The following is a 24,975-nucleotide window of genomic DNA, read 5'->3' as shown; positions in this document are numbered from 1 at the left end:
TTCCTTTYAAACCTTAAATAACAGCTGACAGACCCTGGAGCAGTTGATTAACAACCAGGTCTCTCCCAATACATTTAAACATGTTTAAGACAGGATATTTTATAATAAWTTTTTATGCCAATCTCCCTGCATGTCACTGTCACAAACCTGACCATGTTTGGCCTGACTGGCAGCGTCCTACAAGAAGGACCCGTCTGCTTTAAATACGACTGTAACACAAGTCACAGGGGACACACCGAGGTCAACATACTGTCCTCCCCGCCACAGCCAAGTCCAGGGTCCCCTATATTTAGACAAAGTATGTCCAGCACTTTACAGATGGAAGGAGATCACTGACTTGCCTGAACCACAGCCAGAGCTGGCTGTCTCCCCAAGATGGGTGTGACCAGGAGCTGACAAGTCCCCAGCACCCACTCAAGGCGGGGCACCCTGTGCCCCCCATTCCCGCCCCAGCAGCYACATCTCCCCCAGGCACAGGCCCAGGATGTGACTGGTCAAGGAGGATGTGGCTCCATCCTCTGCTGGTCAAGGTGGATTTGGCCAGCAGTGAGCATGGCTGTGGTCAGMCAGGGAGCAGAGGTCCTGAAGCCTTGAGAAGTGGAACTGTGCCAGGACTCGGCTCTGCAACCCCAACCAGGGCAAGGGATGGAGGAATGATGCTGGGGAAGCTGCCTGGCTCTGAYCACAGCCTTGCTGGCTGCCCTCAGTAAATACATTAACAGACCCCTGTAAATAGAGCACCAAAACAAGGACCACTCTGTCTCTACACAAAGAAATCAATGCTGAATAATAAGCCTTTTCCTCTTGCTAAGAAGAAGCAGATGCTTGTTTACCAAAAGCATCAAAAATCATCAAGAGGCTGTTGGATTTGACTCATAAAAATATAGAAGGAAGTTATTTGTTCAGTATTTTAGCTTCTGCAGCACTCAGCACTTCCAATTTTTTCTTATTCTTATTGCAGCCTCCCCATGCAATGGTATTTGATCCCTGAATGACAGTTTCCAGCAGAAACAGTAAAATCGGTTTAGGAACAACTGTCCCTTTAGATTAGCAAAAAAGGACAGTCAGCAGTAGCCAGTGATGTGAGATGGTTTGTGGGCTGCTTCAGAGAGAACTGCCACGTGCCAGGTTTCTTTCAATAGATTTTGATTTGAAACTGCAAGTCTCAGGGAGCTTTACCTGTTGCACTGATACACCCTGTAATCAGGCCATTGATCTGCTTCCCCTTGCAAATACACCAGCGACTTTATTTTAGGGAACAGGGAAGCTACAGTTAAGGGAATACAAACTTAAATGTGGCTGCAACTAATAACTTGAAATTGCAATCAGCTAGAAGTGAGGAAACATCAAAGACAAAGRATCAGAAACATTTTATAGTTGGAATAGCTTAATGGATTCTGTGCCTTCAATCGAAGGCGACACTCAGAAGGACAGTSCTTCATATAAAGCAAGGTCAATACAAACTTCAGATTCGATTAAAAGCTGCAAACTAAAGAAGAAACACAGCTTCGCTTTGGGTTAACCGACCCAGCACTGAGGGAATGGGGGAACTTGGCCTGTAGACACAAGGCTGCTTGTCCCCAGGAGCTCAGAGCACGCACACCCAGCACAGCACACCTACCCTGATGGCAGCCACAAAAAACATGCCAACATCCTGCTGCTGTAAGTGACAATCAGCCTCCGGAGCCATCAGGAAAAGCTCTCCAAATCAGACCATGAGATATAATTATGATCCATTTCAAAATGCAAGCTCAGCATCACTTTCCAATCCAACTCTTCCCCCCGCGGATGTTACAAGTTCTTCCTGGAGACAACATCCCTTGTGACTCTGCTTTTYCTTTTGGTGCTCTGAATAGGGATCAGCTTACCAGGAGTCCTTTATTCCTGAAATAATTTCCATTAATCACTCACCATACACTACTTTAAACAGAAGCTGACAGACTSTGGGATGTCTAACACCAGCACAGCATCTCCCAACTTAAATAAAAGCTGAAACGAAGGGCACCCYAAGAGGCAAAGGAACTGGGAGATTTCTAAATAGGAGACAAGAAAACTTCTTCAAAATGTTCCTAAGAAYTGAAATGTTTTTATACGGCTACTTTAAATACAAGCAGGGAGGCAGCACTGTGAACCATCCGCTCTTCATGGTATCTGCTCACAAAAGTAAATTAAAGGAAAAACAGTAACATGCTTCATTCTGAAGCACCACCCTGCAGTTTTGCATTTGTGATTTCTCGGCACAGCTGCAAATTAACCAACTCTTTTAGCACCTTCATGCGACTTTCAGTTAAAGGGGATGTCAATGCTTTACTTCAAAATGCATATAAAGGAGTTTTTAACTCAACATRAAAACCCTGCAAAGTTCTGCTGACTAAGACTCAGACTGGAAACACATTAAATAGTTTTATTTTACAGGAGTTTGAACTCCAAAGAGTAGATTCCAGATGTGTTTATCCCTGCAAAAGGCAGGTGCTAAATTTCAGCAGAATTAGCACTTTAAGCAGTTTGGCAGCCAATTTTCTGTGGTTAACTCAAGTCTTCGTAATTCCTAAAAGCATAGAAACCCCTTTAAAAACCACACATTAAAGTAGAAAGACCATCAGAATACTAAACACTGCTAYGTACCACAGACCCAGGGAAGTCTCTAACAAGAACACAGTGTACTTTAGGGAAAAGGCTCTTAAACAGCTTTTAAAAGGCTCCAGAATAGCTATTTGCTTAATTTCAAGCTAGAGAGCCTCTCATGGAACATTTCATTATGTACTTGAAAGTACTAAGGACAAAAAAGTCAGGAAGATTACAGCAGTGTCAAGGTTTTGCTGGAGACTGTGCTGGGAATCTGGGTGATGTCCTGACCCTGCTCTCCAAAATGCAGCTCCTGGGTTGGCTCACACACCCCAGCACACACACACACACTGGACACAGCATCATCCCCTTTGAGGTGGATGTTTGTGTCACCCCCACTTGCTCTTGAGGTACATGGATATTCCTTTTCTGCTTTCTTGCAATTTTCTTGTCGTGGCAAACCAACAGGAGGGCTAGAAATGGTGCTGACATACTGTTTGTTTTTATTTAGACTAACTGGCTTTCAGTCTTTGCACCACAGAGGAATGCGGCTGTTCCACTTTGCATTTGTTGTTTGATTTCTCCATCTCTTTTACAAAGCAAATAAAGGAGAAAAAGAAAAACAACAAACYAACCCTAACAATAACAACAACAAAGCCAGTGACAAGCTCTTCACACACCACTATGCAATGAGCCCTTAAAAAAACAAAACGAACTAAACAAACAAAAAAATCCCAGTGAAGCCCCTCCCACAATTTGGGTTCATTTTAATTCGGCATTGAGCTGCAGAATGCAAGCAGGAGACTAACAGGAGGACAAAGGTCCGACTAACCATAGCATTTTACACCTTTGTGCAAATGAGATTCCCCCTTTCCTTATAACCTGACCAAGATAAACTCATCATTTGCTAATCAAAATGAGCCTACTCCAGTCCCMCCTGCCACCTGGAGTGTCACAAAACATCAGCAATACACCCAGAACAGGTCTGCCCGTGCCTGTCAGCAAGAGGTCACTGAGCCAAGACAGGTAACAGCCCACTCCAAAGCATCCTGCTGGGATACTGTAAGGAAAAACAAATTTATTCTCTTCATGCTGGCAGACAAATCACAGGGAGTGAAGAAACTCAGCACATTATACTGATAACACCACTGTACAGACAACTCCAAGCTCAGCWCAACAGGCAGCCCAATCCACCCTGGGCACCTCCAGACAGTTCTGGACCTAGGGATAAACTTACTCCGACCACCTCGCTGCCTCCACTAAAACYACAATGCAACAGTCAGATGTCACAGATCTGTGCTCTTCCAGAGAAAAGCTGGAAGTTTAACAGTGCAACCTRGACCCCGACCCGTGGAGTTCCCGAGGAGATCCCGGGCAGGAGCCAGCCCCGGCTGGTGRGACAGCATGGAGCTCATTAAGCCATTGTGAGAAGTGTGTGAACAAATGAAGGAGTTCGCTAATAAGTGACAAAGATCATTTGTTTAAAAGAAAGGACTAAATCATTTCTGGTTCAGCAGTCTGGATTTAGCCTACTTGTAACAAAGGTGTTTTGAGGAAAAGCATTCTGCTTAAATGGCTTACTGCAAGTAAACCAGAGCCCCAAAGRGCTGAACACAATGTTGATGAGGGGCAGATAAATACTGGATAAACAGGAATATGCACTGTACAAGGAGCCTRTGCCCTCCACATCCCTAGAAGTGCCCAAATTTATAAATCTGTCAATGCCAAGAAATGCCAACCCTATATGGAGATCTCCCAGGCTGGATTCCTGAAACACCCCCAGCCTTCATCAACTCTGGGGCTTGTCTTAAGTTTACTTTTACAGGCTTCTCTTTTCCCCATCCTTCCTCGTCCACAAGCTGTTGCCCTTGAAYCAGAATTCTTCTGTCTGTCACAAAACACTTGGTTAACCCCAAACAACCCAGCAATAGGTGGCTGCAGAACAGCTATTGCCAGYCCCCAGTTCCTTCCCAAGGTGCTGAATTCAGGGCTCTGGCCCAGTTGCACGTGGAGAGCAAAGGGATGGCTTTGGAATATTTCAGCAAAAGCACAGGTGTTCAGTATTAAGGACAGGAATAAGTTTTGCTCCACGTGTTTGTGAAAATGTGAGTCTTCAACCAGCTGCTATGAAACACCATGGCTGGAAACTCAAGTTGCAGATTTGCTCTGTACACATTACATCCATTACACTAGAGAAAAATATTTGCTGAACTAGTTTYAGGCCCATACGGGCTGATAATTTAAATGCTGTTTGTCAGACCCATGCAGAGGAGACAGCAGCTCTTCAGAGCCGACTGCAGAATGGGATGCAGAATTTTAAACTTTCTCTGACCCCATAAACACTAGTCAGAAGCAACTTTCAAGACAATTAGCCTGAAGTTATTTAAAAAACAATGAAGCAACATTTTAACCAGGGGCTCTGTGATAAAGGGTCATGGACGTAGAGTCCTGCAAAAAAAATCCCAGCCAGCCATTAACTGGCCCCAAAAGGTCTATTTCTGCTGATAATCTCACTGGGGTCCTTCTGCTTTGTGGTCTTTAGAAAAATCCCAAGCATTTCCAGAGACAGGAACATCTGCAGATGTTTCAAGACAACACAGTCTCGGAGTCAACTCTACCATTTAAAGCCTTTTAAAACATTAATTTGGCAGCCCAGCAGTGTGGGCTTCCTAACCAAAACACATTGCTTAAAARGGTTGGTGGCGTGGGGGGTTTGTCCTTGAAACACTAGTTTGTGGCTCAGGYTTTGATTTGATGTCCGATAACCATCTCTGTCTCTTTTCCAGCCCTTACCAGGAAGGATCGGTGAGACAAATACCCCACAGCTTCCAGGGGWATAAAAGGAAAAGCCAAACAGGAAAAGTACTTATGAACAATACAGCCCTGGCTTAGTTAATGATCAACTCTGCACAGACCTTACTTCTTTTACCCAAATACCACAACCTATTTGAATAGTTTTTAGTAATCAGTGGGTAGTAAGAGGCCTCTTAACCATCGCTTTTGTTTCATCACAACCAGCAAAGAAATCAAAAAGATGAAAAATCCCCGACGACTCTACTCTGTCAACAGGAAGCCCATCCACYGTGCAGGGTGAGCTCAGCTGCGTGGAGGGGTGGGCAGGAAGGGTAAGGGGTCAGGTTCCCCTGGCTGTACATTCCCATCACACCCCTGATGGAGTAYGAGGCCATCTTCTGCAACCATACAAACCCTGAGCACACAATGTACACCTAAATGGAGAAAACAACTGCTGGAGTGTGCCCTGATCCTAGCAGCCTCTACAAGAGATGAAGTGCTAACCAACTGCTTTCTGTATTTCAAGCACCTCCAACCAGAGCGACCCTCAGCTCATAAGGCAACTTTAGCTAGAACTGACAGTGGTAACTGGAATCACTCTGCTGATCTTCCAGTCTTTCTGCAGCAGTTTCCAAGTGTCTCTTCCTCAGCCCTTAAATATCATTGACTCTCAGYACAATGGTAAAATACTCACAAAGCTACAGTGCTTTACAATGGCATAGAGGCAATTAAAGATTTCCAATAACATGCTGCTTGGAGGATTGCAGTCTAATYGCTGAACGGTCAAGGGTTTTGGCAGCAATAACATTGTAAGGAGATAAAAAGATTGTAAGGCTTCCCAAACAAGAAATAAATAAATAAGCAGCCCTCCAAAGAATAGCAACAGCAGCCACACACTTAKMTAAGTTCCTGACTYGGCACTTGGCACGATTCAAGATTAGGTGGTCATGAAATYTCCTACCATAGAGCCACAGCCGCATGACAGAGGAAAATGAAAGGGGTGGGGGAGGACAAGGGCCAAAGCAGGTTACAGCACAGAGGYGGCAATACAATGAGCCTAATTTACTGTAATTTAGTGTTGTAATTTACTGTACAGTTTGYAATTACCYGCACAACCTCACAACTTTCTCTTACACTGCAAAGTGTTGTTTCTTCACACTCTGAACAAGGGTTGTCACTTAGAAGAAAACTGACTACAGGAGAGAGTAACAGGCTGCTAAGTCAGGTCTGAAAGGACATTTTGTGTCTACCTATCWCTGGAAATAATTCAGTCTAACTTCTTGGCTTTATTTTTTTCTCCCTAAGAGCTCCACCACAAACTCACAAAGATGTGAAGAAAATGTCTATTATAGCTCCTTATTTTTTGCCCCCCTCAAAGTTTGAAATACATATAAAACTATGAGTTAACATCTTACAATAGAAAACAGACTGGTATGAGGCAAGCAYGAGAACCATGGAAAGCAGAGAGTGTATCTGTGCTTTCGATCCATCTGGCTCCTGAGTGCTGGAGGATGAAGGAGTAAACAGGACAGGGGTGCTTCAACATGTGCTCAAYGTGTGCCCAGGGAGGGCTCCACTGCAGAAAGGAAGCCAAGGCAGAGTCAAAAGTATTTAAACACAACAAAAAGTGCCCCAGAAAGCCAGGGGCACAAAGACACTGAAGTGAGGTGATCAGTCCTCAGGTTCAGAACAAAGGCTGGGCATTTTCTGGCCCTGCTACCTGGCTGAACATGGCCCAGTGAGACTCGCCCAGGAAGTATGTGACACAGGGAAAGCAAGAGCTGGGTTTTYTCAAACCCCAAATGAGCACCCTGATCGCTGGGTCATCCTGCTTTGTCACTGAGATAAAGAGGAAAACTGGGTGACAGAGGAATCTGGCATTATCAGAGGAACATGGAAATGCCACTTCAGGGACATGACCAATGAATTAAATAACTAAAACTTGGCCAGAGGCAGAGGAAGCGACTGCAGGAAGGAAGAACTGATCCATGGCGACTGCTCCAGGTTTCTTGTTAAAAATTCTTTGATATTTGCAGACTATCTGGAGCTTTGCTCTATTCTTTCTATCTTTTCCATCAGCTGCCTTAGAGTTTTAGTAGACCAAAGTAAATTTTGAATCCTACACACAAATAAACTAGTAAATCAGCAGAATTCCCCMTAGGTTCAGTGAGAGTAGCAAGACTTTCTGGAACAAGTTACAACTATAAATTCTGAGCATTTTGATAAACACAAGTCTCCGGACATTATTTGAATCCTTGTGAACCTGAAATGAATTAGACCCAGACCAGCTGACTACATTACTGACTAAAAGCGTCAACACAAAAGTAATTTCTGCTGATCTCTGAAAGTCAGAGCTGATCAGCCAAATACATCTACTAAAGAATACACTGAAACAGAAGTTTCTGATAATGTTTGTGTCACTACTGCCCTTCCCACTCCACAGAGAACACATTTTTAGCATAGCAAACAACTAAATCTGGATTTTTAGGTTTTGCCCATGMTAAAATAAGGACATCCAATATTAATCAGTCTTTGTGAACTTGTAATTAGGAGCACAAACTTTAAAAATTGGCCTTTATTATGCCAGCCTGAGAGCCGCAGCACCATCCTGATCGAGAACACTAGCAAAAGATTAATCCAGCACTCAGCCCTGTGAGAACACTTCTGCGTGGGCCAAAAGCTCTGTCATTCTCATGCTTATTAATCTTCCCTTACAGGAGGCAAAGGACAGCGTAAGCTCCATTCTGATAACTCTGTTATCTCTCTCCCCAGAAAAGGAAAGGGTGGTCCTTCCAACCGAGTGGCCATTTAAACTACCACGAGGCACTTCACTGCATGGATCCATGTGACAGAGGGAGCACAGACGAGCAGCATTTCCTCTTTCTTTTGATCCCTTTCCATACAGTCTCCAGCTGTGGGTGAAGTGTTTGAGCAGTGCATAAAACAAACACCTTAAAAGCACTTAAATTGTTACCTGGCTACCTGCTCTAGCTCGGTAAATCATCCGAAGCTCTAAGGAAATGTTTCAGCCTAGAGTATGTTGGGGTTTTCACCACAATTCCAGAATTACTGCAACTTTCCAAAGCCCAGGGCATATCCAGTTTGCATTACTGCTTTGGAAGAATTGTTTAGGTACATGTCTGYTAAACCTACATTATCAGCAACCGCAGGGAAAGCCTTGATGTTTACAGGCAACACTGCGAGAGGAAAAAAATTACTAACTACAAACATTTTGGGTTGAGCATGAAAGGCTCAGAGAGACTTAACTAAACTGATTACCAACTGCAGCAGTGATTGCTAGCACTTACAAAAGAAGGCACAGAGTCTGGGGACTCATTTCCATATGAAGCATAAGTAGAGATATCTACTAAAGACCTCTTAAGCGCAARGCAGCTGCAGTTCTAGCAGTAGCTTCTTGCGACAAGAATACAGTTCCAGGTGGGACCCAGCACTTTATCCCACTATCTGGAAGCCTTTCATGATATTTTCAAGAGATAAAACAGTCTGTGGGCTTCTTTAAAGAAGTATCAAGCATGGCTAGACCACAGCGACTATCTCTCTGAACGCCTTATCTACCACCCCATAGCTGCCACTTCCCTCCTTAATCCTKCCAGCCAAACCCCACTCAGGCAGTTGCTGTTAATTGTTTATAAATTAAATGATTATTCGTATCTGCRTATCAAAGAGGGGTGTGCAGCTGGAGAGACTGATTTTCCACGCGGCTTAGTTTGGGACACGGAGACACTGCACTTTAGAGCTTCCCAAGATTGACAGTACCTAACAACTGGCAGCAGCTCATGTCTCTGCCTTGTGACCCGCAGGTGCTGAGCGTAAGATCTCAGACCTGATCCTGTGGCACCGACCTGGGACACCCCAGCMCCGCAGCCCCTCTCTGCTGCTTTGCGATAAGCCAAGAGATCAGATAAAGGAGCTAATCTCTGCTTTGAGCCCAAAAGACGGCCGAAGTATGCGGGCAAAGGATCTGCACCCCGCTATCAGAGACCAGCCGGGCTGGGGGTTCGCAGGGGCCCCGCACCGGCACCCCACAGGGAATCGGCGGCTCCGGCCGGAAAAGCGCAGCCCTGAGCTGCCCGAGCAGCCCCCGTGTAACACTGAGAGAAACGCTTGGATGGGACTCGAAGTACTTGTAGTGAAAAAAAAAAAAAAAATCAGGGAAGTGAGCGCTGAGGGAGCAGCAGCCGCCGGGCGCTGCCGGCGCTTATCAGCACTTCCACACTGCGGTGCCGGCCGGGGGAAAGTTTGCCCGGAGGCAACCGGCGGCGGAGCGAACTACGGGGAACGGGGAGGGTGAGGAGAGAGGGGAGAGAGGGGGCAGCGAGGAGAGCGCAGCGCACGCCCGGGCAGGGGGAGCCGCTGGGAGCCGGGGCAGGCGAAGCGGCACCGGGAAACGGACTCTCGGGGAGGCTCAGCGGTGTGTACCGGTACTCACAGCTGGGCGATGGCGCCCTGGGAGATGACGGCGTTGTCGGAGAAGTAGGGGATCATTGCTCCCCGCCGCGGCGGCCGCCCTGCCCCGCGGCATCGGCACCGCCGCTCTGCCCCGCGCCCGCCGCGCCGCCGCGCAAGCGCAGCCCGGGGGTGGAACCGGAGCGGGCCCCGCCCAGAGCCACGCCCCCTCCCCCGCACGTGGCGGCGCGGGGACAGGGAGGGGACACGCGGGAAGGGACAGGCGGGAAGGGACACGCGGGACCGGGGCAGGCGGACGGTCCGCCCCACTCACGGGCCGGAGTTCATCTGCCGGTTCCACCGGCGGGCGGCAGCGAGGGACGAGGCACAGCACCGCGCGCGGGTGCGCCCAGTTTTTCCTTTTCCCTTCCCTTTTCGTTTCCCCTTTTTCCTTCCTCTTTTTTTCCCCCCCAGATCTAGGCCAGCGAGGCTGCACGCTCTGAAACGGGTTTGATGCAGCACATCAAACGATGTTTTGCAGAAAGCAGGCAGCGACAACTCGGGTGCTTAGGAAACGACCTTAATTTCTCTCTTCTAGAAGACGGGAGGAAGAGTTCTTGGCAGTAACTTTCATATGCAGAGACGCGGCAACTTGTTTTCTGCCAAAGGAGAAGAGAAGCAGCTGCCTTTCAGTGCTGTTTAATCTTTAGCTTCATCGCCCCTCGAGAAAAGGAAGAAAGGAAGTTATTTAGAACAAAAGTCTTGTCCTCTGGCTGCTGGGAATTTAGATGTTACAGTGCAAGGGAAACTTAATCCAGTTTTCCACTGGGGAGAGCCGGGGGCAGCTCGATCCCACCCTGCACTGCYCATCCCAGATCGGCATTCTCCAGTCCTTACACCCAGCAAGCAGCGCGGGCGAACAACCGAGGAGCCTTGGAAGCAGCTCCTATCGGAATGCATGACATCCCAGCACAGAGGAACACGATATACCAGCCTTAAGTCATCTGCTGTGGGTGGCACATGCCCAGCAAGGAGGCACAAGCGAGCTGGCAGGAGAAGATGTGAGTTTAAACACATCTACTTGTTAATGACATCTACTCAAGAGTAAAAAAATACCAAGGCATCAACTGCAGAGCTGCTCCTGTGATCTGGCAGCAGAACTGGAAGGCAAAAGCTTCATCAGCTTTATTTCCAATTATTAACTAAAACTTTCAGAGAAGCAGCGAGGGGTTGAAAAAACCAACACGATGTGATAGAAACTGCCACAGGTCTTGATAGGAGACTCAATAAGAACAAGAAGATGCCTGTCTGAAAGGTCTCGACCATCCCCACTTCAGGGACAGGCAGAGCAAAGAGCAAAGCAGTGGAATTTATGATTCTGCAAGTTTTGCTAGAATATTGTTTGGTTGCATTAATTTAAGCAATGTCATCCTATATAGCCAAGAGCGCAGCTCTTGTAATGGTGCCTCACAGCTGTAAAGAAAATGCAGTGCCAGCTTGCTGCAATGCCAAAAAAAATCATTTTGTTAGGCAGAAATGAAGTTGGTTGCAAGAAGCAATGGAAAAATCGGGACATTAAGAAATGGAGGGTAACTCAATCCTTCCAGAGGTCAAGAGACTGGCAAGAACCTCATATTCAGTAGTAACACATACCACACATTCACAGACTGAAAAACAAGCCCAGAACTTCTGTTCTTTTCTAATTAATAACTTAAGGGCTTTATTCAAGCGTTGTGGAAGACTAAATGTACTTAGATACTGTCCAGACACGTCAGATTTCTTACATGCAACCAACATTACAAGGCAAGCCCTGAAAAGCTGCTGAAAACAAGTGCAGTGATTAACTACAAGCAGCTACTCATAACATATGGATAATAGATTTGTAAATGAATTAGCCCGGGATTAATACAATCATGCACTGCATCTCCATATGCCAGGGAACCAAATGATGACAGAAATACTTCATTTGTTTTGTTTTCAAACCTTTAGCGAACACAAGTGGGAAATCCTCAAATAAGTTCAGATCTTGAAATCTGCACTAATAAAAGCCATTTGAACCTGGGTTTGTTGCCATAAAGATTGAAACACCAGCCTGAGACCACTGTATTCAGGTACATGTTAGTGAGATTAGCATTTCAGTTCCCATTGTCCATTTGTGTAGACTCATAGAAYCATTCAGGTTGGAAAAGACCTCCAAGATCAAGTCAAACCTTTGAACCATCACCACCKTGTCAAGTAGATGACAGCACTAAGTGCTGCRTTATTTTCATATTTCGCTTTTTAACATCAGACTTACAGAACACCTCTATTTCTTTGTCAAAGTTTCACCCTATGTTTAGACACGAGTAAAAGTTTAGAGCCAGTAACTTGATCTTTCAGCATGCAAGAGCAAGGAGYAGGCAGAAAGAAGGAGATGCATGAGATGGAGTTTAAGCAGCAGGTCACAAGACAGCCAAGAAACTGCTCTTGGCTGGAAGCAGGTGCACTCTGCTGGGACAAATACAYGAAGAATTTAAAGTGCACAAAATTGCAGTGATGACAGGTAGCAGCTAAATCACTACCATGCCGCAACAGAGCATGTGAGCAGAGCCATTCATCACTGMGTGACAAGATGTAAATACGCCTGTCTGGGGTCTTGAGGGCTGCCCAGCCCAGTGCATAAAATTATACTTTGCTGTGCAGAAAAGGGCACTACTTGTCCGAGTTTTCCTTGGCATTTCACACTCCCCAGGAGGTCATGGGATCATTGGGGCTGAGCGCAGCAGGTGGCAAATCCCGCACAGCACCGCAACAGCACAAGCCCGTGCGGCAGCAGGATCCCATTTAACCTTTGAACACCACACAAACTAATAAAATGAGTTACAGCACGTGAGACACCCTGTAAAAACACCCATCCCAAAACCTTTGCTACACTAAGGCAGCAGCTAGAATCAGTTATGGAAGCCCAGTGGAAAAAACCCTAAGATAAAGAGTGTTAGGGACRTCTGGGCAGGCACTTCAGGAGGAGGGAGCAGAGGGAATGCCACCAGAACTGCCTCTGGAAAGAAGGGRGTGGAAGGAGAACAAATCTCTGRTATTGACTTGTAGTGCTCAGTCTGGCAGACAAGGCTGACAACATATTGTTTATTCATACTGTTGTCATTTTCCCGGGTGTCTGCACTGCAAAGCTGCACAGTCACAGCAGCTCACACCAGTACCTTCAGCTGCCTCGCTTTCCTGGTGCATTTTAGCACATTTTGCAGTGATGTAACAGAGTAATTCTGTGTCCTGCACAGGGCTAGCACTTGCTAGTGGGTTTCTTGTACAGCTCAGGCCTCGGTGCACAGGTCACCATGTGTTCCGGTCACGCCTGGCATGGCATACCCAGATTTGACACCTGCAGGAGGCATGCTCCRAGCTGGACACCCAGTCCTGTCAGTGCACATAGTCCACATGCAAACAGGGCATTCATCAAGCTTCTGTTTCCATCCAAGATCAACAGCTTCAGGCTGAATTGCTGCATCTTGTCAGACCACAAAAAGGTGTGGGTGTCATCGTGTTCCACCCACTCCTATCCCACAGGGGCTTGCTGAGTGTCTGCTCACTGTTAACATGATTACATCTGCAGCATGATTGTCTTATTAGGCATCTTCAATTCTTAGTCTACACTAAGGGGGACCCAGTGACCTCTTTTCATTTCAGAGTACACCTACCAGCAGGATTTTCTTTGGTGTCCCCTCAGTTCTCCTTTTCTGAAGCACTTTAATGAACTCCCAGTCTTTCTAATTCCAGTGGGTGTGAAGGGTTGGGTATTAAGTCTGTTTGGACTGAAGTCCAGGTACTCTGCAAAAGCAGGGAATGTTCTCTTCCTACAAATATGGAAGGTACTACAATTGTAACGTGAGTCATGTTCAAGGTAAAGGGGACCGTGGGAGGCTGTCACRTATAGGAATTTTGCCCTCAGTCATTATTATCAGTGTCACAGATAAGGAAATGCAGAACCCAGATCCATGTTTTTAGGGGATTATAAAAAAAAAAAACTTATGAAGCTGCTGTGTTAGACAAACAAACCTCCCCCTCAGCCCTAGCACATCCTCTCCCTGCCGTGYGATGTGCCACGGCCGTGCCTGCTCAGCCACCTTTACCGCACATGTGGAAAGTTTGTTCTTTACTGTTCAACAGCTGTTTCCGGTGATATTTATGAAAAGTCACAGAATTTTGAAAACAACACGTCCCTGCCCAMAGCCGAGCACGGGAGTCTCGCACAAGCACCGCCAGAGAGCAGAGGTAGCAAGTTCATTTCCGTGTGCAGAGGTGGGGCCAAGTCCTTTGTTTTTCCCACCGGCTGCTACACTCAATCTTTGCCCACAAAGGCAGCTGTCTCAGCATCAGCTCTGATGRGAGAAGGCTGCTAAGGGGTAGTCTCGAAAAATCTGGTGCCACACTGAGCTGTTTGAGGGTCAAAGCACCTGAGAACCCTGCTTTTTTTTCAGTGGGAAGTCATTTAAGTCATCCTTTTGCTGTGAGGACCTGTGGCTTTAAGCATTGAACAGAGCCCACAGAGTCTGAGTGGATTACAGATCCAAATAGATGATTTATTTGGGAAGAGCCTKAAATTAGTGCAGAAAACCTGGAAATAGGTAGAGACCGGTTGGCTGAGAGCAGCACCTCCTGCACTCATCTCCTACTGCTGCCTCCRCACCTCAAAGGAGAAGTTGATCTGTCAGAAACCTTCTGGATGTTTTTAGCATGGGAGACGGAGCCTTCTGCATTCTGCAGTCCAATTTATCAGGAAAACACGAAACAACTTCAGTAGCAGCGTTCATAAACAAGCCAAAGCACGCAGGGCAGAACGAGACACAGTACAGCACAGACACAAAGCTTTCCCAGTGATTAACAGACATACCACCCACCAAGGCAGGGCTTACATACACCGGCTGTATTACACTCAGCCAGGGAAACTTAACCAAGTAATTATAAAGGAGCCCATATCTAGTTAAAACAAAGAAAAAAAAAAAAAAAAAAAAAAAAAAAAAAAAAAAAAAAAAAAAAAAAAAAAAAGGCAGGGGGAGGCAGGAACAGGGAAAGCACGCAAAACTATACTTTAATCCTGAAGAACCAGTCAGAACAGGAAGCCACATTCTAAATTTGGTTATTTAAGCTGTCAAAGAGTATTTCTGTTTCCAGTTCTTGAGCAAAGAAATCAGACAAGTACAGGGGTAGGGAGATAAGCATCACTGAAAGAACAAACCCCTGCTTTTAAAGCCCTTTGGTCAGCTGCCCATCATGATCAATGATTAGGCTGCCTAGTTGAGAATTCAACACCTATTTTGCAATATTATCAGTCCATTAAATCCTTCCCTCACCAGCCCCACATCCAATCATTTTACAGCTTACTTATCATTAAATCTTAGAGGGTCTGACACCAAGATGTCAATGCTCAATTACACCCCTTTTACAGAGCCTGAAGCAAAAATGACTGAAGGGACCTGAGCAAGAAAAGGGATGTGAGCAGCAATATCTGGTCTCAACAAGCAACACCASTGTAGCTGATGTGTTATTTCAGTGACCTGTGGAAAAGAAAGATCTRAATCCTCTGAATTGTCAAACCCTCSACCCCCCARTTTTATAAAGGAATGCTTTTSATGCAAAGACAGCTATGAATGGCAATGAGTCCAGAAACCCTAGCTCAGATTATCAAAATACATTTAAGCATCTGAAATTTATGAAGTGCTGAAAACTCTGAAGCATCATGTTTAACTTTGAAGTCTTGTGAAGGTGTTCTACTAGGAAAGGGACCAGGAAAGAGAATTTCAGATTCCCTTTCCATTCCTCTAGCTTAGAGCACTTGGTTCATGCTCAGCAGGAGATAGAAGCACGTAAGGAATCCTTAAGGCACCTTCTGCTCAGCCCCTCCTCTGTGAACCTCTGAAGGAGCATGGGAGCAGCTGTTCTGGACTCTGGACCCTTTTGGTAGCTGAAGGATCTGACCCACCTTCATTCCTTTTACTTCCCAGTTTGTCCTTGYCCTGCTGCTCATTCTCCTCTGTTCACACGCTTAGAATGACAAATTCAAAACCACTTTTCATAAGCATTCAGATTTTGAGTGAGCTCCTTGTGTTTACCTGGTAATTTGGCAGTGCAATGCTATTACTCTGCTTGATCCTTCAGCCTGAAGATCACATCTGAAATCATCTCACACATTATTGTGATCCACAGGTATGTAATCAGACTGGACTGAACATGTTGCAACCACAAACACAGACCTTGCAGTGAACTAGCCCTGCAGATACCTGTTGCTAATCTAATAAACCCAAATTTAATGCCAGTTCAATACCTCTGCTCACACTTTAGTGATAAAAGAGCTGGTAATTAAAAAACGAAGGCCACTGTAATAAATCATGACCCCCAGAACTTTTTCTGGTGGTCAGCAGAGCTGGMAGATGACCAGAACTGTTCTTTATCTCAGTATTACACTCTCCTCAAGCAGCTGCATTAAATGCCACAGAGAGGCTGAGCTGTCACTGAAAGGAAAGACAGAAAGATGAATTCAGGAAACACATTCTAGAGATAAGGTTCATACTACAAGAGCTTAGTAATCTCCGGCATGGATAAACACACGTTTTCCTGTACACCACACACACAGTCCCTTCTTACTCAAGATCTGGAGTTAACAAACTGTCTTGCACACCCATTAAAGACCCAGCTACTGTTCAAGTACCAACAGAGTAAACATCTGGCAGCTGCAGCAGCAAGTAAGGGCAGCACAAGGAAGATTTAGTTGCCAGAACTCTCAGCGCACGGCTTTTGGAGCTGTCTCTTGTAACATCAGGTAGGCTATAGGGATAAGCAGGAGTGCCAGGAGCCTGCCCCAGGAGCACCAAATGGTGATGATCCACATCTCCAAAGGTAAATCCAAAAGTCACAGCAGCCACAGGATGCTGCARATCCACACATCTCCGTGTGGAGTGCGAATGAGCCTTTGGAAGTGCAGTCAATTCAGTATCACAGTCACCCCCTGTTTCTCACAGGGATTAACACATATCTCACAAGGGGGGTCTCAGTTTAAAAATCCAACAGGTTGGCCGACAGTTTATTGAGCCGCTGCTCTGTGGAAGGAAGAACATGCACTTATTCCACTTACTGTTTGAGAAACAACTTTTATACTGTTATAAACCATCAGCTCCTGCATCAGACTGTGGTCTTCCGCTCCTAAAACAAAGGTTTTTACTCACAGCTTCAGACCTTGAGGCATCTTGGCACATCCAACTGTTATCATGGCAATAATCTGATTTGCTTTCCTTCCCAGTTCACTCCTGGAAGGAACTATTTTGACTAAAAAAAAAAATCAAACCAGAAGGCAACCATATTTGTGCTGCAAAAGGTGTGGGTTTTGGTTTTTTTAAAATTATAATTTAACACCACGCTCTTGCCCCCACTTGAAGAGAGGAGGACAAGCACTTTGTCAGAACCCTTTTGGGTAACAAGCCCCAGARTTCAAGCAGGATGTAATCACTTCTGTGGCAACTGACGGGAGGACYGGCTCCTCAGCTTTACCTGAGCAAATGGACTTTAGTCTTACACGCTGCCAGGCCATAAAAGTTCAAAGAATCCATCTGAAGTCCCCAGCAGCCTCACTARGCAATACAGCTCACCCAATTTTATATGCAGCAGTTACTGGGCAGCCTCAAATGCTGCATTTCAGCAACCAGAGCAGTTTCAAGGCACACAGAAGTGGTAAAATCATAATAGTGTGGAAACAGAGGCACCATTTAAACCATAAAATCCAAAAAGCAAGTGGCAGATCCTGACAGCAAATCCAACGCAGCTGCAGCACCGCTGCTGCCCTGGGCCCGGGAGATGCCGTTCGTCAGCAAAACAAAGATGCTGAATCCTTGCAACCTTGGCACAGAGCACACAAAACCTGAATGTCAATACCTCAGCGGGTGTAAACACAACTCACAGCTCAATACATGTGCRTTTTAGGTAAATTTTATCAACCTCGGGATGATGCAAAGAGCTCGTTAACACAGATGCTCCATTAAGAGTGTATTCAGCATGGCAGCAGCATGTCTGGGGACAGGAGAGATGTGCAGGACAGTTAGCTCCACGGCCTCCAGACAGCSTAATAAAAATGTCAGAACACAGCTATGAAGGTAATAAATGTAATAAATAGATTGTTCACGACATCTGCTTATGCAGCACTGTCTTGGTCCCATTAGCCAAGAGTGACAAGGACTGGTKTGATCAGGGACTCCAGAGCAAGAACCTGGATCTGTGTCAGGGCTTTGGGGATCTCTCCCACAAACTGCATGGATGGTCACAGCTACAGCTGGAAACAGAGACCCCCTTGGGCTTCCCCCACAGCAGGGCTTGGGTGTGAGAAAAARTATTCCAGAAGCCAAGCTGGTTTCATCTACTTGTTCAGTTTCAGGTATTCACAGAATTAACTTCCTGGGGATTTTAATAAAGGATAGAAATGTTTATAGAAATTAGGTCTGTGTTCACTGTGCCCAAGTACTTTCCTCAGTAGGAAAACAAACCATTTCTCTTTGCATCAACACAATAGAGTTAGACAGGAAATGCCATTTCAAGYACCTTCCAAGGATGATTGCAGAGCACACAGGAACTCTCTTTCTGCACCCTGATAGCTCTTCCCATCTTTTGGAGAAAAGCTTTAAACAGATTCTGCTAATTCCCAAAGCAGAAAGCTCCTCACTCTATGATGGTCCTGGCGAGTGCAGACTTGTCAGRTCATTTGACTGCTCTGTAGAGCAGGTTTAAGTTTAAACAACATTTTCACACAGTTCTCCCTTGTCTGTGAGACCCAGGTCAGGCAATCACAGGATTCTCTGGTGTGAGATTTTAAAAAGCACAGGTCAGCAAACATCATTTTGTTGAAGTATGATGATCTTGATGCAATCACCTACAAGTTTAAGCTTCTGTTTGGAACTTATTTCTCTGCCTCTTTGGAGGATGTTTTAGACTGCTGCTTTTCGTAGTCTCTGCTTAACAAATACTGTCACTCCTGCTGTGCTGCTTCCAGGCTTTCCTGCGTGTTCCACTTCACCTCAGTATATATCCCACACCTCATCAGGAAGGGAAGATAAACAGCAGAAACCTAACACAAGCAGCTATCTAGATTTTGCTAACCACAGGATTAGCAGTGCTGTTGAGCTGGATCTGAGTGTAACATTTCTTCTGAGACAGCARTCCCGAGGCTGTGCAGGGACATGGAGACACAGGAATGGAAATGAACACTGTACCCAATGACTGTCAACTGCAAAAATCTTCTGACACCAAACRAGTCCATGTGCTTATGCTTAGGGTCTTCACTAACTCCCTTGCAAGCATTAACACCTTTGTGCACTAAGATCCTATTTAATAACCTTTGAAAAGTTATTTTATTACTGCAAATGTACTTTTAGTCCTACCACAGGAGTATTCCTGGCTTCAGTGTCCAGTTAACAGGATGAGTTTGGACATGCCTGATGCCTGACACGCTGAGGTAGCAYGTGAACATTTTCCGTGACCGCAGGAGACAAAAGGTCTCCTCATCAGAAGAATTTTACAAACAGAAAAAAAATCCCAGCCCAAACACTGACCACTGACTGTAGCTGCAGCCAGGTCACCTRAATGAAGCCTCAGGAGAACTGGGCCCTGCCCAGGCAGGCAGTGAGGAATGTCAGGCTGCTGCAGAGTGGCACTGCAGCTGGAAACACACGTTTCCTTTTAAGCCAAACTCACTCCATTGCCTTTTTACTGTCCGGATTTTTAATAGCTGCTACTTGCTATGTTCCCATGAAAACTAAGGATTAGATATACTCAGGAGCTGTTTATGGACATCTGCTGCTCCTCCACAGCAGGATTCCAGGTTCAGTATTTACCCCATTTGACTCTATTGTTTTTATCCTACTGTAATCGAACACATTTAACATCCMCCCCCTTGTCTTCCCCCAGAAGGAGCTTGGCTTTAGTTAGCATTCTGACCCCAGTAACAGGAGTCACGGAGCTCAGATCACCACATCAACAGCAGGTTGTCATTTCCTACCCCAGGAAGTTATTTCAAACATATTAAAAAAATGCTCGTTTCAGACCTAACCTACAATGGTTGCTAAGTGCCCACAACAATTAAATACCTCCCATCCCTTCCAATACATTATGTATACTGAGATCAAGTCATGAGTTGATCTTGTGACTGCTGGAAGGCCAAGAGTGAAATGAAAAATCGGAGTTTAGCTGAGTTCAATTYGAGCCTTCGGGAATTGTGCTTTCCAGCTTTCCTCTCACTCATGAAAGCTGTAAAATGAAGAAATAGCAATTCTTGAATCATCATTTTGGACTAGAAGACTGAAGTAAACAGGGCAGTTACATTCCCTGAGCCACAGAATCACAGAACTACAGTGAAATCATGGGAATGTGCAACCAGGACAGYWTTTTCTTTTGCAGATTCATCCAAGTTGGCCCCAAAACACAAAGCCCAGATCTTGTTCAAGTATATTAAATACTAGGTATTATGGCTTCTGTTGCTACCTACTCACACAAACAACAGTCAGAGAGCTCATAAAGGGAGAACCATTTCACCTTCACTTCCCCTTTACTCCCTCTGGAGGAAATCTTAAGCCTTTCACAAAATCTGACTGCAACATTTTAAGCCAAGAGAGTGCCCCTGCCATTGGACAAGTCGCCCAACAGATACAATTTTTGCTTTTATTAAGTTCAACTAAAATAATTCTTTTGATGGCTTAGAGGAAAGGAGACAAAGCTCACAAGACTCCAAGAAGTCTTACCCTATATACCTGCATTATAAAAATAACCATTAATACTTGTCAGTGTTCAATCAGCTGAGTTGCAATGYTTTTTAGCAAATAACATTTACCAAAAAAGGTTCTTCCTGGAGCAACTGAAATCAGCATTTACAAGAGGCACCTCCCTGCAAAACAATCCAAATTAAACAAAAAAATCCTTGTGAATTCTCAAGTGTTCTCCTAATTCTGGAGCATAAGTTCCACTACCTGCATCAGCAGCAAATATCCACACACCCACTGATCGTGTCATTTAAGCAGCAGGTGACTGTATGGATCAGGATCACCCTTGATGGCAACAGGGACTTTTGAACCAGAGAAAAAGAGTTTATCAGTCTGGTCATGCCTCACAGAATAGTCTGATAGTGGACTAAATCCTGAGAAGCAACACAGGACACTGGAGGGAGCTACAGAARCAGCAGCAGTTTGGAGAATATATTCACTGACATCTTTGCCAACTGTTCCCCATTTATATTTTTTAGTGGGCAATCAGACTTTTCCCATTTCCTGCTGCAGCAACCCTTTCAGTGGGAGCATCATTTACGCCACAGTTAAACCCATTTTTCAGTAAAGCTCACATAAGACAGTCATTCAACAACAGGCAGAAAGTGATGTGTGTTTGCAGGCCATGCCAGAGGAACAACAAAAGCAAAAAAATTCCACAYAGGAAAGCATCCTCGAGGATTCCTGTGAGCCCCGAGTGACAATCTTACCTTCTGGGCTGGGACCGGCATTCTTCTTCCCCGCTGTCTGCCTCCTGCATACACAAAAAAAGGAGAAAAACATTAATATGTTTTACTCTATGCAGAAAGCAAAGGCTTGCATTTCACTGCTTTGATTGTGTAAGGCAAGGGGAGCTCTCCCTGCTCCTGCATGCAGCTGTCACTAGAGAGGAACTCACTTTCTGTTCAGCTGTCACTTCAYGTTCTCTCAAAAGCCTTTTAAAAACTCAGCGTTACAGGAATTTTTGCCCCTGCAGGATTTTGCATGCTTTTGCACGGACTTCCAGTGACCCCTGCCAAACAAGGCAGGCCAGGAGCCAAACACATAGTTCACTTCTGGGCAAAAATCTCTGGGTTTTTATTACCTTTGTGGAGATCATATTAATTCATAGTCCAGTGTCAGCAATCAAGTGTAAAAATCCACAAAACCATCATGCAGTAAATCTGACAAATAGGACTAGGTGAGTACAGATAGGACTAGAAAGGAGAAAATTTATATATTATGCTGCTYTAGATGAGATATTAATATGCACAATTTCTAATGTGCTGTGGAATTTTACTAGGCCTACCTACTACAGCCCAAAGCAATACCTCAGCAGAGAGATCTCAGCAATTAATTCTGCTTCACACTACATTTACATACGCCCTGCCAGGCACTGGAGATGGAGTACAGGATCTATTTTATTAGTCAGAATGTGCTATGTTCATGGAGGTCTGCAGAGAAAAAGCATTTTAAAACATATCAAGGGTTTTGTCAGGGCAGGGGCATCCCAGGAAAACCAGATTTCAGACAGAGGAAGAAAAAAAGATAATTTTGTTCCTGGCTGCTCTGGGCTTCCCTCCTGCAGGTCCCCTTTCTGAGTGGTGAGTTTTTCAAGCCATAACCAGCAAGATGGTTGCAAGAGACTTGTGCCACTGAGAGTGTTTCTCATGAGGATGAGCTCATGAGTGTTTCTCATGCTGGATGTGCAGTGAAACACTCATGAGTGTTTCTCATGCTGGATGTGCAGTGACACAGTGACAGTGCTTTCCTTCCCATCACTGCCCCTGGCCCAGACTCATCTGCTATAGGCTCCAGTGATGTTCTCCCACAAACAATTTCAGGGGAGACTCAAAAGAGCTCTTCTGAACTCTTTTARACTACATTCTTTGTGCTTACTGCGTGCAAAGGTCCAATTTAGCTCACTTTTTAATCARAGTCAAATGCAGGCGCTCCTGCTGGATATTGTGCTTCTCTCTTATTTCAGTGATCTGAATATGGGAATAACTAGAAAATGCTGCTTGCTACTGGTCTTCTATTTCTAAGAAGAATTAGAGCACCAYTGCACCACAAAGTCATTCATCTGGAGCCACCTGCAACCACAAATTCAAGCTAAAACCTGTGGACCATGTACAACAAACAAGAGCTGGCAGGAATACCATCTACTCATCAYACCTGAGAATTGGCTCAGCAACTTGATAAGGGAGGCAACATTCCTGACCCTTTCAAGATGAAAACACCAATGAACTCCACAGTCAACAGCAAAGGAGCTGTTGAATCATTCAGAAGGTGCAGATGAAGAGCAGCCATGGGAGCAGCAGCAACTTTTTAAGACCAGGGAGCCAAGTCCTTGAAGATTTGTAATCCTAATTACTAGCATTTCCCAGGAGAGTGTATTTTCATTTCTCACCCCAGCACTGGAAAGTGCAGGCAATYCTGCCAGAGCAAAAGCTCCACTTGAGTTCCCTGTGGGTTTACAAGAAGGTGACTTGGGGAAGCAGGAGGACGAGCTCAGATGGGAGGGGAAAAAGTTTCATTATGTGCAGGATTGCTACAGACGTGATGGGGTTTTTTAATAAAAAGCTAGAGAACAAGTTTCTCAAACTCCACAGTAAGACAAAACAACTGAAAGAGCACTTGAAGTCTCTTTTGCACTGCACAGGAACTCAAGCTATGCAAATATTTTCAATTATAATGAATGGCCTTTTATACCTGCCAAGAAAAATCCTTGTCACAGCAATTGGCAAGCCTGGTGTGCCATAGCCAGAAGTCCCACAAATGACAGTAGAAGATCCTGAAATATATAGATCATTATCTTAGCTCCCCTCAAAATTCAAYCCTCAAGAGCTCAGTGTGGAGGAGGCCAGACATGGCCCAATTAATCACCATCTGTCTCTGCTGAAGCTCTTGCATCTCTTTGATATCAGACAAAATGTAGCAGGTTTGTGTGAGGAGCACATTTACTCAGAGTATAACTGACTATGAAAACAGAACCTGTAGACAAGTGTGATTTGAGCAAGAGACCCATCGCCAGTGGCTGGGATGATGTCTGGAACAAAACTGATCTTCAGCAGCCTCCTCCTCTTCTCATCAGCAACTCTGACCAGCCTGCAGCCTACTCCTTCCCTGGATCTCTTTTTTTTTTTTCCTGGATTTATACAGTGGTCAGATTCAGGTGTCTGAACCATCTTCACCCGATCCACTGTCTCCTCTGCAAACGCATCCACGAGAACGTGGATAGAGGGTGTGAAAGAAGATATAGCCAACGCTCCTGTATTTCACACATCCCACCCCAAGTCCCTGCTGCCATTCCTGCTGTGCTCTGGTCACTATAAAATCCTGCAGCCACAAAAGATCCCCCAAAACCCCGTGAGTGGAGCCCAAGCGGCTGCAATGGCGCTTCTTCCCGCTAGAGGGGAGGGCAGGACAGGGATGTGCCCGCTCAGGTGCCGCTCCAGGGAGGAAAAGGCTCCACTGGGACGCGGCTCTAGCGCTGACACGACCCCTAAAACCAGCACCTTCAYGCTTTCTCGCCATTTTCAGCGCATTTSCAAAGGCGARGAAATCCTGCTGCCAGTACCACAATTCATCAGCCAAGACGCRGCTCAAACATTCCTTYCTGAGGACATCTTTGTGAAGGAACATGCTCGGAGAGCATCCTTGGATAGCGAACCCAGCCATTTGTAGGTGTGACCTGTGACACCACTCCAGCTTTCACAGCTGCCTTTGCACAGATGGTGGCAAAACCCTTGGATGCTGCCCCAGCCCCGGGTTCCCCGTGCCCTGCAGCACCCATGATGTGACCACAGCGACAGATGCAAGAGATGGCAGCTTCCAMAAACGCTCCTTGGAGATTCCTGGTGCTGGATTGCTCCAGCCTCAAAGCAGCCTCCTCCACCGGCTGCACGGAGGAGGAAGCTGAGCAGCACTGATGAGCTCCAGAGGGAGTCATGCCCTGCTTTCCTTGACCAGAAACAGAGGCCTCAGGGGAAATGGAAGGAATGAGTCGCATAGCTCTAAACTAGGCCACGATATTAAATGCAGTTTAAAGTGAAAGATGAAAAATTCCATCTCTTCTCCTTTCAGGCCATGTAGGACAGAACATGCAAAACATTAATCCTGTTTGTGCTTTGATCCACTGCCAACTATCTGTCATCAAAAGGGCAAGAGAGAGGAGAGAAATTTTGGAGTACTGTTCTTTTCTATACAATGGGAGTCACTCCATGTCACGCAAACAATTCTGCTCTTATAAATCTCCTTTTTGCAGACTGATGTAATGATAAACAAGATTCAATCTCCAYTCTTACGTACAGGAACTGGAGCTGTCTGCCTGGATTTAACATTAGGACCATCACAGCAAGTTCTTGTACTGTAAGATATGATTATTAGCCTAAGTCATGCACCTAATAATCACTACATTTCTATTAACCAAGGAACATTTCAC

At 45.4% G+C, this 24,975-nt stretch overlaps 1 protein-coding gene across 1 annotated transcript in view; it reads right to left on the bottom strand.

The window, feature by feature from the left end:
- The window catches only part of SSH2 (slingshot protein phosphatase 2), a 91,815-nt gene that overhangs the window by 41,757 nt on the left and 25,083 nt on the right, over positions 1-24,975 (bottom strand). Inside the window, exon 2 of the mRNA XM_057371982.1 lies at positions 21,263-21,306. Within this exon, the coding sequence (XP_057227965.1) occupies positions 21,263-21,306 (44 nt within the window). The remainder of the gene's footprint in view (positions 1-21,262; positions 21,307-24,975) is intronic.

The sequence above is a fragment of the Malurus melanocephalus genome, unplaced genomic scaffold (genome assembly GCF_030028575.1).
Source record: "Malurus melanocephalus ecotype Western Australia unplaced genomic scaffold, MMel_1.1 scaffold_162, whole genome shotgun sequence".
Taxonomy (NCBI): domain Eukaryota; kingdom Metazoa; phylum Chordata; class Aves; order Passeriformes; family Maluridae; genus Malurus; species Malurus melanocephalus.
The sequence above is the reverse complement of the archived record's forward strand: the minus strand, read 5'-3'. Positions and strand labels throughout refer to the sequence as shown.